Below are 13,115 nucleotides of genomic sequence, written 5' to 3'. Positions count from 1 at the left end.
ATATATCTTTATTTTATTAATTTGTTTCACGAGGAATGGTGCAATTTTTGTTTTTCCATTGTTGCACTATATAGAGTCTGGCATGATACGTTTTACAGTTCAGTTTTTGTCTGCACATTTCTATTTATACTTCATGTGGCTTTATTCTGTATTTGGTGAGGGTTTGTGTTCTGCATGCAAAGACTGAGATGAAGCATTCTTTTAGCATGTGGTTTCTCTGTAGGGATCTGTAGTAGCTTGGCCTATAGAAACATAGAAATGACGGCAGAAGAAGACCAAACGGCCCATCCAGTCTGCCCAGCAAGCTTCACACATTTTTTTCTCATACTTATCTGTTTCTCTTAGCTCTTTGGTTCTATTTCCCTTCCACTCCCACCATTAATGTAGAGAGCAGTGATGGAGCTGCATCCAAGTGAAATATCAAGCTTGATTAGTTAGGGGTAGTAGGGGTAGTAATCGTCGCAATAAGCAAGCTACACCCATGCTTATTTGTTTTACCCAGACTATGTTATTCAGCCCTTATTGGTTGTTTTTCTTCTCCCCTGCCGTTGAAGCAGAGAGCTATGCTGGATATGCGTGAAGTATCCGTTTTTCTTCTCCCCTGCCGTTGAAGCAGAAAGCTATGCTGGATATGCATCGAAAGTGAAGTATCAGGCTTATTTGGTTATTTGGCCTGTTCTGTTTTCCTGATAGGAGGTGTATTGATATTTTAGATTCTGGTGTAATATTTGTGGTATTGTTTTTCATAGGTAGGGTTGTTATTCTTTGAGTGTTGGCAGATAGTGCTGTGTTGATACGGGAGGACCATGCTGAAATATATAACAATAGGTATGATGCCATAAGAATTCCAAGATGCAAAGTTTTCTTGTTGGCATCACAACAGTGCATGAAATTATCACAACAACTTGTATATTAATTTTACCTCAGAATGTCATTTTTCATGTAAAACATGTTATAAATGCATAATTTAAAATTGCGTCTGGGGAGGGGGCGCCAGACTGTAAGGTTTGCCTAGGGTGCTAATACCCTTGCACCGGCCCTGCGAGTGAGGTTATCAAATTTGCCAATACAAAATTATTCAGAATAGTTAAATCACAAGCGGATTGAATTTAAATCTAAATAAATAAATAAATTGCAGGAGGACATTGTGAGACTGGAAGATTGGGCATCCAAATGGCAGATGAAATTTAATGAGTACAAGCGCAAGGTGATGCATATAGGGAAAAATAACCCTTGCTGTAGTTACACAATGTTAGGTTCCATATTAGGAGCTACCACCCAGGAAAAAGATCTAGGGATCATAGTGGATAACACATTGAAATCGTCGGCTCAGTGTGCTGCGGCAGTCAAAAAAGCAAACAGAATGTTAGGAATTATTAGAAAAGGAATGATGAATAAAACGGAAAATGTCATAATGCCTCTGTATCGCTCCATGGTGAGACCGCACCTTGAATACTGTGTGCAGTTCTGGTCGCCTCATCTCAAAAAAGATATAGTTGCGATGGAGAAGGTACAGAGAAGGGCAACCAAAATGATAAGGGGAATGGAACAGCTCCCCTATGAGGAAAGGTTAGGGCTGTTCAGCTTGGAGAAGAGACGGCTGAGGGGGGATATGATAGAGGTCTTTAAGATCATGAGAGGTCTTGAACGAGTAGATGTGAATCGGTTATTTTCACTTTCGAATAATAGAAGGACTTGGGGGCACTCCATGAAGTTAGCAAGTAGCACATTTAAAACTAATCGGAGAAAGTTCTTTTTTACTCAACGCACAATTAAACTCTGGAATTTGTTGCCAGAGAATGTGGTTAGTGCAGTTAGTATAGCTGTGTTTAAAAAATAATCCATGAGATAAGAAATGGGGAGCAGCTGAGTGTCAGGGGTCCCCCCTTTCATGGCCCTGAGATGCTGGAAGAGAAACTGTTGCCTGTATGTACAGCCTGTCAATTCATTATTGCCCTTTAATGCATACACAGATAACAGTGTTTAGGAAGTTCACTGGTAGGATGTAAAGTTTATGCAAATGACAGACACCATCACTCCTCTCCCAGCCCCCAGTCCTCAAGTTTCCAGTCAGGGTCTCTGGAAATGTTGGCAACCCTAAGTGACAGTGAGATATTTAAAAAAAAAAAATTAAAAACCTGTGCAAATAAATACAGTGTGACAGTAGCTAAAAGGATTACAGTACCTGAATGTAAACCGGTGTGATATCTCGATTGAGATCGAATGTCGGTGTATAAAAATAAATAAATAAATAAAATAAAAATAATGTTGAACAAAAGCAATGTTGATACAGAAGACTGTAATAAAATGCAAAATTCACACACAAAAGCAAAGCACTATGTATCCTCCATGAGAGAGAGAGAGATCCAAATGCAAGGTCAGAGAATACTATAAGAAGAATAGACGCAGGAGTGATTTGCTGATTTAGAAAAATGCTTCCCGCTGATACGTTCCCTTGCTTTGTCAGTCTGGTTTCCTTGACAACAGTCCCGGTTCTTATCTGACTTCACTCATGGAATAATAGGCACCAGGGCTGGTTGCTAAAGAAACTCTCACATGACCCGCCCAGCCTCAAGCTCTGTCTTTTCAATGCAGCCACTGCTTTTCAATGGGGAAACAAACAAATTAAACAAATGATGTATGTTTCATTCGTGGCACTTGTTTTTGGGGGTCATTTGTTAAAAACAAGTGCACATCCCTATTGCTAATATATTACTGTGAGCCTACACAATTATACTGTTAAAAATGAAAGAGGCAAACTGTATGACTTGTTTCATTATAAACAGGTTTTGTTCATTTTTATGGTCTGAATCTTCCTTTGTCTTTATACTAGGGAGTTCCAGAGGACCATCGGCTTGCAATTGCTATTATTCTGGTGCTTTGGATCTCTGCTTTGGCATCGTCCCTAATTGACAACATCCCATTCACTGCCACAATGGTAAGACTTTGGAGCTAGTTGATTTTATTATTTTCTGTTGTTATACAGAATTTCAGGTGGCACATACAGACTGTAAAGTAAGAAACTACATATGTTTAATTAAATAAATGTATAACATGGAACAAATAAATAAATAAATATAACCATACTCTAAAATGGATTCTATAAGTGAGCCAATACAATTATCCAGGCTCATTGGGGCTGGGTGAACAAAGCCATATGGTAAGTGAAAGTCCTCAGTTAAGTAAAACAAACAGTTTTGTACAAAAATGAGAAAAGAGAATCTGGAAAACTATGTACACTGATGCTCATAGTGTGAGCCATAGAGTCTGAGATCTAGAGGCAGTCATGGAAGAGGCTAACTTGGATGTCACAAAGAAATGGTATATGGAAGACAGTGACTGGGGTATACCAGACCACAGTCTGTTCAGGAAGGACCAGGAAACACGAAAGTGAGGAGCCATGCCATGATGTATATAAAGTAAATATTAAATAAACAGAATTGCAGTGCTTATGAGGTAAGGAGGAGACACCAGGTTACTCTGGAAAAAGAAAATGGAACATTTATTTAAATTGTTGTATTATACAACACAGAAAGAGAAGGAATAGAGAGAGAAATGTAATTGCGGATATTCCCTAAATTGCTAAGAAAAGGGGAAGTGCTATTGTTAGAGGATTTCATTCTACTGGATGTTGGTTGGGAAAACCAAGCTGTGGTGTTTTCTAGAAGAAGGGCTTCAGGGGTGATCTGGGAAACTACAGACCGGTTAGCCTGACTTCAGTGCCAGGAAAAATAGTGGAAAGTGTTCTAAACATCAAAATCACAGAACATATAGAAAGACATGGTTTAATGGAACAAAGTCAGCATGGCTTTACCCAGGGCAAGTCTTGCCTCACAAATCTGCTTCACTTTTTTGAAGGGGTTAATAAACATGTGGATAAGGGTGAACCGCTAGATGTAGTGAATTTGAATGTTAAGAAGGTGTTTGACTGTGGACCTCATTTTCTAAGAGGCTCGCACGTGATACCAGGATGGGGGCGGAGTCGGCCCCGGAAGAGGAGGAGTCGGGGCATCACCGGGGCCGACTCTGCGCCGACGCCGCGGACAGCGAAAAGGTAAGGGCCCTTTTCGCGTCCTATTTCGCTCCCAATAGCTACACCTCCTATGGTGGCGCTATTGGGTGCGAAACCGGCAGCGATCGCACTGCGATGGTGCGATCGCTGCCGGCTAGCGCAGGACCGCCCCCCATTTCAGCCCTCCGCCCCTCATTTCCTAAAGTATCGCAGGCCTGCGATACTTTAGGAAATGAGGCCCAAAGTCCCTTATGAGAGACTTCTAAGAAAACTAAAGAGTCATGGGATAGGAGGCGATGTCCTTTCATGGATTACAAACTGGTTAAAAGACAGGAAACAGAGAGTAGGATTAAATGGTCAATTTAATCAGTGGAAAAGGGTAAACAGTGGAGTGCCTCAGGGATCTGTACTTGGACCGGTGCTTTTCAATATATTTATAAATGATCTGACAAGTGAGGTGATCAGATTTGCAGATGCTACAGAATTATTCAGAGTAGTTAAATCACAAGCAGCCTGTGATACATTGCAGGAGGCCTCTGATCTCTAGAATGTGAAATGGTCACAGAGGTTTGTGATCAACAGCGCCAGAGAGGCCTGGAGGAGAACCCGGACCTGTAGCACCCCCTAGTCTAGGATAAAAGCAGGGAAACGGGGGATCCGCTACATAAAAATCTAAAAAAACTAGAAACAAAAAAAAACAATATTTGAAGGCATTGTTATAACAAAAACTAATAAAACCACATAACATGTTTTGCTCGGCTCTAACAGTAATTGTACATTTTTATTACATTTTTTTTTCATTGCTGTATTTCTCTTTGCATTTTGTTTTTATGACAGATTCCTGTGATTCTCAACTTAGGCCAGGACGTGGATGTTAACTTGCCTGTGAAGCCGCTGATTTTCGCACTTGCCTTAGGAGCTTGTCTCGGAGGTGAGGAGCAGCATTTTGCTTTTGATATCAAACATTGATCCCTAATAAGATGAAAGTACCTTGGTAAATCATTGATAAGCTTCACATAATAGTTTTATTCTAAGGAAACCTTTGCTATTCTCTATAGTATCATCATTTCCTTTGGTTTTGCTTTTATTATAAACAAACACAGATTTCGACAAATTATTGATGAAGCCATACTAGGAGAAAGTGAAGGTATGGAGCTGAAAGCTACCCAAAATAACTCGGGTATAGCCTGTTTCGATAGAATTTGTGATATTTAGTACATAAGGAGAAAACCTACAATCCAGCATCCAGTATTCCCCCAACCAGTAAACTTGCCACAAACATTATGGGTTTAGGAAGACGGGCCAGGTAAGAGCTAGTGTTTTTATTGGGCCTGGTTGGTGTTTCTGACAGAACATAAGAAAATGCCATACTGGGTCAGACCAAGGGTCCATCAAGCCCAGCATCCTGTTTCCAACAGTGGCCAATCCAGGCCATAAGAACCTGGCAAGTACCCAAACATTAGATAGATCTCAAGCTACTATTGCTTATTTAATTGCCATAATAGTAGTTTATGGATTTAACCTCTAGGAACTTATCCAATCCTTTTTTAAACCCAGTAACACTAACTGTTGAAACCACATCCTCTGGCAATGAATTCCAAAGCTTAACTATGCGCTGAGTGAAAAAGAATTTTCTTTGATTTGTTTTAAATGAGCTACTTGCTAACTTCATGGAGTGCCCCCTGGTCCTTCTATTATCTGAGAGAGTAAATATCCGATTTACATCAACCTGTTCAAGTCCTTTCATGATTTTGTAGACTCAGTCTCTTTTATAAACTGAACAGCGCTAACTTCTTTAGCCTTTCCTCATAGGACAGCCGTTACATGCCCCTTATCATTTTGGTAGCTCTTCTCTGTACCTTCTCCATCGCAATTATATCTTTTTTGAGATGCGGCGACCAGAATTGTACACAGTATTCAAGGAGCGGTCTCACCATGGAGCGATACAGAGGCATTATGACATTTTCATTTTATTCACCATTCCCTTCCTAATAATTCCCAACATTCTGTTTGCTTTTTTGATTGCCATAGCACACTGGACCGACGATTTCAATGTATTATCCACTATGACACCTAGATCTCTTTCCTGGGTTTGCAATAATCATTGTGATCTGCAACAGCAGCCATGGGTGTGCAATAAAAAGTTTTTGTCCCTGGTACAGCAAAAAAAAAAAAAATGTAGTTATTTCTGACATTAAGTCTTATGTTAGTGTGCATTAATCTATCGTGGAATGCAGTAGGACACCTAGATTTGCATTAACTCCTCCCACTTGCATACTAGAAATAAAATTTGCATGTTAGCTTGCATTGCACTAATTATTGCGCGCACATCGCATGTTAGACGCCATTTATCGTGCCATAAGGCCCTAATGCAATTTGATAAATGACCCTCTATGAGACATGCTAAATAAAAGGGAGTTTGAAATAAGAAAGCCTTAATAAGAAGACATCCTATTTTAAACTCTATACAGAAACAGAAGCCAATTAAAGTCTTGCTAGAGAGAACGAACATAATTGTATTTTTTCTTTATGAAAATTAATTTGACTGCTGTGTTCTGAATAGTCTGCAATGTACAGAGACATTCAAGAAGACTAAAGGCCTATCTTTTTTCCCTTGCTTTTTGGGATAATGCAAAATAATATTTAATCTCTGAGCAAGTGTACCTAATTATACTGTGATTGTTTTGGGGTTTTTTTTTTAACTTTGTAATTGTATCCTTTTCTGTGAATTATATTTTTACATGTGAACTGCTTCACACATTTATGTAGAGTGTGGTCTTTAAATTTTATAAAATATTCATAAATGATCTAAAAAAAGGAATGGCAGGTAAGGTGGTCAGATTTTCAGATGACAAAATGATTCAAAGTTGCTAAAATTGCAGCACATAGTGAGGAACTGCAGAAGGACCTTGTATAGAAGAATTGGCATCTAGATGGCAGATGAAATCTATTGTGAAAAAGTGCAAAGCAATGCACATAGTGAACATCCTAAATACAGGGGCATAATGATGGGTTCTATAATGGGAGTCACCAGCCAGGAAAAAGACCTGGACGCTTTGTGAAAAATTCCTTGAAAATCTTCAACTCAGTGTCTGGTATCAGTCATAAAAAGCAAATAGAATGCTAGGAGTGATCCAGAAAGGAATGGAAAATATTATTATATTGCCTCTTTGTCGATCTATGTTGCGACTGCACCTTGAGTACCAAATGCAATTCTGGTTGCCCCAACATGTCAGAAGAACTAGATGAGGTGCAGAGAAGGATGACAAAAATGATAAATGGACGGAGAGGCTATGCTGGTTAGGGCTCTTCTCCTTGCAGAAGATGGCTGAGAGGGGACAGGATAGAAATCTATAAAATCACAAGTGGGGTGGATCAGGTAAAGAAAGGACAGTTGGCCCTTTCAAATAATACTAAAACAAGGGGACACTCCATGAAACTAACAACCAGCAGATTTTAGACAAATAGAAGGTACTTTATCACTCTTCGAACATCCAGGCTGTGGAATCTGTGGTCAAAGGATGTGGTCAAGGCAACTAGCATAGCGGGCTTTAAAAGAGGCTTGGACCAGTCCCTGGAGGACAATTCCATAAAATATTAGCCAGGTAGATTAAAGAAAGCTATTGCTTTCCCTGAGAGTGAACAACAAGAAATAGGACCGGCCACTGTCAGAGACAGGATGATGGGCTAGATGGAGCTTGGGCTGACCCAGCATGGCATTTCTTATGTTCTTAAGAAGGACAAAACAGTTGTATGGCAAGTAATCCCAATATAACATAGCAAACAGTTAGATATATTTTATCTTCGGCAATTGATTTCAATATTGAGTAAATTGTTGCCTGTTCGTTGGTATTGTGTTAATGCTTTCTATGCATTCCTTCTAATTTTACTTTTGTTTTTCTAACCATCAAACCTACAACAGAAAGTCATTTTGCGTGAACTCAGAAGTAAAGGAACAAAACGGAGCAGAAATGAAAACATTTAGCTTCTTGTTTTAATTACAGGCAATGGAACATTGATCGGAGCATCTGCAAATGTTGTTTGTGCTGGAATCGCAGGACAACATGGTTATGGTTTCTCTTTCATGGAATTTTTCAGGTAACTTCATCTGTGGTAATTCTTTGATTTCATAAAAGAAGTTGCTCACAATTTTTTCAAATACCGTAGTATTTCTGGCTTCAAAGTACATTTGGTGCTAATGAAGAGATCACTAGTGTGTGAAACTGCTTAGTGGAATTTTAGGGTAACTTTGTATTTTCTTGAACATTTAGAAGTGTAAAGAAATGCATAATTACCCACAAATACAGGGTCAAACCTAAGTTTTGGCCAAAACTAAAAAAAAAAAAAAAAGAAGTACAATGGACCTGATTTTTGCATGCATAAAACTAGATATATTCATCTTGAGAAAATCTTATGTTTGTACAGGCTTTCTCACAATGGAGTGTTAACTAAATCAGCCAGTATATGTTTGACATTTTCTTATTTGAATTGTATGTGTATTTAGCTATTTATTGTATTTTTTTAGATTTGATTTATTGTTTTTATTACTAATTTTATCTGTATATTGCTTTGTTAGCTTTGCCTATTTTATTTGTACATTGCTTTGTTTTATATTTGTAATTAATTGCAATTAATCAAGTATTAATAAACAAACATTTTATGAATTTAAATGCACTTTACCTGTGTAAGTGGGCTTTTGAAAATTTACTAAAATATGCCATTGAATTGTCCATAAGTTTTACTCACATTAAGTGCATTTAATGTGGGTAAATGGCTTTTTAAAATTTCAGGATACTATATTACATTTACATGCATAACTCTTTTGAAAATTCTACAAGTCAGTTTGCTTGCACTGTTTTGAAACAGTGTGTGGTTTTTTTCCCCCAGGACTTAATTTCCTGCAACTTCAGGAAGACCAAAAAAAAAAAACATAGCATAAAGCACCACAGGATAAATGCCCACCTTGCTCTATGCACAATCGTAGCTTTCGTGATTTTTTTTTCTTTGGAATTGTTTTCCTTCTAGATATTATAGGATATTAAATTGATTAGTATGCATTGTTCTAAATTTGTGCAGCCAGACTCTGCAAATTTATATCCTCCTTCTGTTTTATGGGTTAGTGACATTTAAACCATCAGTTGACAATAACATCAATTATTGTCATCCTTTTTTGGTTCATATATTTATCAACGGCAAGAGGAAATGTGGAAAAAAGGATTTGCACTCACAAAGTGGGGAGTGGCTGGCTTGTTGCGGCGGTTGCTACGCCAAACCAAATCAGCCTGATGCTTCACTTTCAATGATACTGACTTGTAATGCATTTAACAGTAAGCATGCATCCACAGGTGCATTCAGTGCATGCCTACAACTCATCATTTCCTCTAATTCCTTGTACGTTAAACAACATATATTACATGTGTATAATGCATGTCTTGAATTTTTTTTTTCTTTTGATCCTCAGGTTGGGATTCCCCATGATGATCGTTTCCTCCACCAGTGGAATGTGTTACCTTCTTGTCACGCATGTTGTACTTGGATGGAATGCTTAGTAGTCCTTTATTTCAAGGTCAAAGGAATTTTCACTTCCTAGTCTAAACCTAAAAAACCCCCAAAAAACATTTATAATAAAAAGGATTCACAAAAGTTATATGAATTTGATTAGCAATGAAATTTTAAAACTTTGTTCATTTTCAAATGTGCAGTTACCGTGGAACAAAATAATAAGCAAATGTTAACTTGGTGTATTTGTATTCTTGTCACAAGGGTCTCCACAAGGGTCCATTACCTGCTATTAAGTTCACTTAGAGAATAGCCACTGCCATTAGCAATGGTTACATGGAATAGACTTAGTGTTTGGGTACTTGCCAGGTTCTTATGGCCTGGATTGGCCACTGTTGGAAACAGGATGCTGGGCTTGATGGACCCTTGGTCTGACCCAGTATGGCATGTTCTTATGTCCTGCTTCCATCAGGATATTGGGATATTTTACACATTTGCATATTCAATCCAGTTAAGTGTGAATCTATATTTTTCCAAAACAGGATGGTGTCCCTTTAAACAAAACAGATCTACACAAAATATTGGGCTGTGTAGACGTTTTGCTAGAGGTGCTTCTCAGAATCTCGGCTAAGCAAATGAAAGATGTAATCAGCCTAGTGATTACAGCAGCGGCCTGCGAACCAGGGTTCAAATCCCCACTGCCATTGTTTGTCACCTTGGGCAAGTCACGTCACCATCTATCGCCTTGGGTACAAATTTAAATTGTAAACCTTCTGGGAATAGAGAAAAACACCTACAGTACCTGAATGTAATGGGAAAGCGATTTTAGAGGATTTTACCCGGGTAACTAAGCAGCTACCCGGGTAAAACCAAGGTTTAAAAGCTGCCCTTCCCCTCTGCATGCTTTAAACAGTTCAGGGGCTTTTACTTACACCGCAAAGAGGCCGGCGATGAACACCCACAGATTTCATTTTGAAATCCGTGTGCGTAATTTATTGCACGGGCTTTGCACCTGTTCCAGTACTCGGGGCCCAAGTCAGCTCCTACACTTGGTGATATTTTCACTTTGCAGTTCCTTTGTAGGACCTGAGTAAATTACAAAATTTGCACTCAAAATAGGAAACGTCTTCGTAAGCAGAGGATGGCATGTGATAGTTAAAGAATGGTACCAAATATAAATCCAAAGAACTGAAAATTGCTTAGAAATTATTAAAATGAAAAGTAAATCAAAATGTGATACAAATTCACTGAAAGATGTTAAAAATAAAATTCATGGAGCCTCTTAAGACAAAATAACAAAAGTAATTATATTAATTCAGCTAACATTGAAATTAAGCCAACTATGTAACAGGGGTCAAAATTAAGGGAGAAACTTTCCACCTGTTCTCAAAGAAAATTGCCCATAGAAAGCAAACCCACGGAGATAATGCAAATCATTTTTCCATGAATACTTTTTCCAGTAAAAACACTGGGCCTTAGCAATAAGCCGGGCTGAGCCTACCATGGTTTCTTACTTGTGTTTTAGCACAGGTTTTTTGGCACTAAACTTGCCCAGGTATGTAATAAGGGCTTTAGCACAAAAAAAAATGATGGCAAGCTCAGCAAATCTGCTGCAAATTGCAGGGAAATGAGCCTTATTAGCTATCACTCTGCAATGCAAGGAGGCATCCCCAGTGAGGGAACAGCCCTACCGGAGGGGTAAATTGTCCTCTGGCAGGGTTTTCCGGGTGGGATACAAATATTTTCCTCCAAAACTCTTGGATTAGTAAACTGCATGGGTTATTTGAAAATTTATCCTCATGAAAAAATATCTTGGAGAAAATGTCAGCTTGATGGGATTAAATACTGCATGAACTTAAAAAAAACAGGGGGGAAAATGTGTGATATATATAACAGGAAATAAAATTATCCACGTCCCAATGTGTTTAAAATAGCATTTCTGAAATGATTATATTGAACTAGTAGATATTGGAAGTTTTAAAAAATAATTTTGAAAAAAAAACAAAAAACAGAAAAATTAGAGATTATTCCGACCAATGAATGAATTTCACAGCAACTGTCTTTGATTAAAATGCTGACCACTATTGTAAAAGGTCTTTTCCTCCATTTTCCAGGGGTGTTTGGTAAAAGCAGCACTGCACACTATGGTTTAAAATATTGATGTGAATAATTTTATTTTCTGTTACATTAAAAAGCATATATATAAAATTTTGCACTGTGTTTCCTCTAGCATTGTTCAAATGGACTTTCTACCTAAGGCTAAATGTTGCACATCAATACTGTTTTTTCCATTGCAACAGAATTAGGAGTATCCACATTTGTGTTTATTGAAATCTGATAAATTGAAAAGACTTCATATTTTTCTTTAAAATAATTTTCAAATAGTCATATTTCCTTGTGTTTTGTCTATCACAGTTTTAATTACGAGCTATATGTACTAACATAGAGGCAAATAAATCATTATCTTTAAGCTTATGCATAGACAAAAAAGAAAGTCTACAATTTCCTTTTTTGTCAAATAAATATATAAAGCCAGGAGAGTGAAGGGCAATTTTCAAATAAATTTACCAGTTTACCCAGTTTGAGGACTTATTTACTAATCTGCATTAAAAAGCACGTCGGACCTTGTCAGCGCTGAACGTACGATATTCACGCACGATGTCTCTTGGAGCACCACGATGAGGGAGATCCACCGCTGAAGGTACAGTGGGATTTTGTGTTTGATGGACTGAGAACTTGATTTGATGCATCCTCGGATTCAGGGGTCCCGGGCATTGCCACAAGGGAAGGGTTCGCACAAGACTTTCTGTATCTTCTTTGAATTTACGATGCAGTTTTTGTATTGCTCTTGTTGAAAAATCAATAAATAAAGGAGGGAGGGGGAGGAAGCACATTAACGAGCCCTTTTAATGCTAGTTACTTCTCAGGGGATCTATTTATTTGGTAGCTCCGGATGAGTTACATTCGGCTTCAGTAAGTATTCCCCTGTCCCCAGAGGCCTTTCTGCTCTAAATTATACTTGAGGCAATGGAATGATTTGTCCAAGGTCTCAAGGTGTGGCAGTGGGATTTTTGAACTCATGTTTCTGCGGCTTTCAGCCAGCTAATCTAGCCGTCAGGTTTACTTCTCTACCGTGGGGACTACCGCAATTTAGTGAACCCCACATTCAGGCCAGTAATGCATGCTGTCGCATTACCATGCAAAATGCGCTCTCAGCTGCTCCCTCCCCCCCTCACCAACTTTAACCCTCAGTGATGTCCCCTTCACCACACTACATGCATGGGGCTTTCCCTCACCCATAGCACCCAAAGCAGTCACTCCCCCTCCCCTCCCCCTGAGGTAGTTTAACTTTCCAAGGTGTATCATGGAATGTAAGGTTTAATGCAATAAGGCTTTTTAATATTAATAAGTCGCTTTGGGCCAGATTCTTTTTTGTGATATCAGTAATGCTCACCTGATCGTTACCATTAATACTCACTTAACATGGTTTTTAACATGTATTGACATCTTATTGTGGCTTAGTAAATAGGCCCCTAAACTGACGGTCTGAAAATTGTTTCCTCTCAGTAAGGCTGATATTATGTTTGGAGTTTCACAGCAATGT

The 13,115-nt window shown here is 38.4% G+C and overlaps 1 protein-coding gene across 1 annotated transcript in view; it reads left to right on the top strand.

The window, feature by feature from the left end:
* Window positions 1-9,616, top strand: part of LOC115092998 (P protein-like) — a 120,555-nt gene extending 110,939 nt beyond the window's left edge. Inside the window, exons 20-23 of the mRNA XM_029604554.1 lie at window positions 2,834-2,938; window positions 4,850-4,943; window positions 8,017-8,110; window positions 9,474-9,616. Coding sequence (XP_029460414.1) covers window positions 2,834-2,938; window positions 4,850-4,943; window positions 8,017-8,110; window positions 9,474-9,561 — 381 coding nt within the window. The 3' untranslated portion in view covers window positions 9,562-9,616. The remainder of the gene's footprint in view (window positions 1-2,833; window positions 2,939-4,849; window positions 4,944-8,016; window positions 8,111-9,473) is intronic.
* The last annotated feature ends 3,499 nt before the right edge of the window (window positions 9,617-13,115 follow it).

Source organism: Rhinatrema bivittatum, chromosome 5 (assembly GCF_901001135.1).
Source record: "Rhinatrema bivittatum chromosome 5, aRhiBiv1.1, whole genome shotgun sequence".
Taxonomy (NCBI): Eukaryota; Metazoa; Chordata; class Amphibia; order Gymnophiona; family Rhinatrematidae; genus Rhinatrema; species Rhinatrema bivittatum.
Note: the sequence above shows the minus strand (reverse complement) of the source record. Positions and strands in the feature narration are given on the sequence as shown.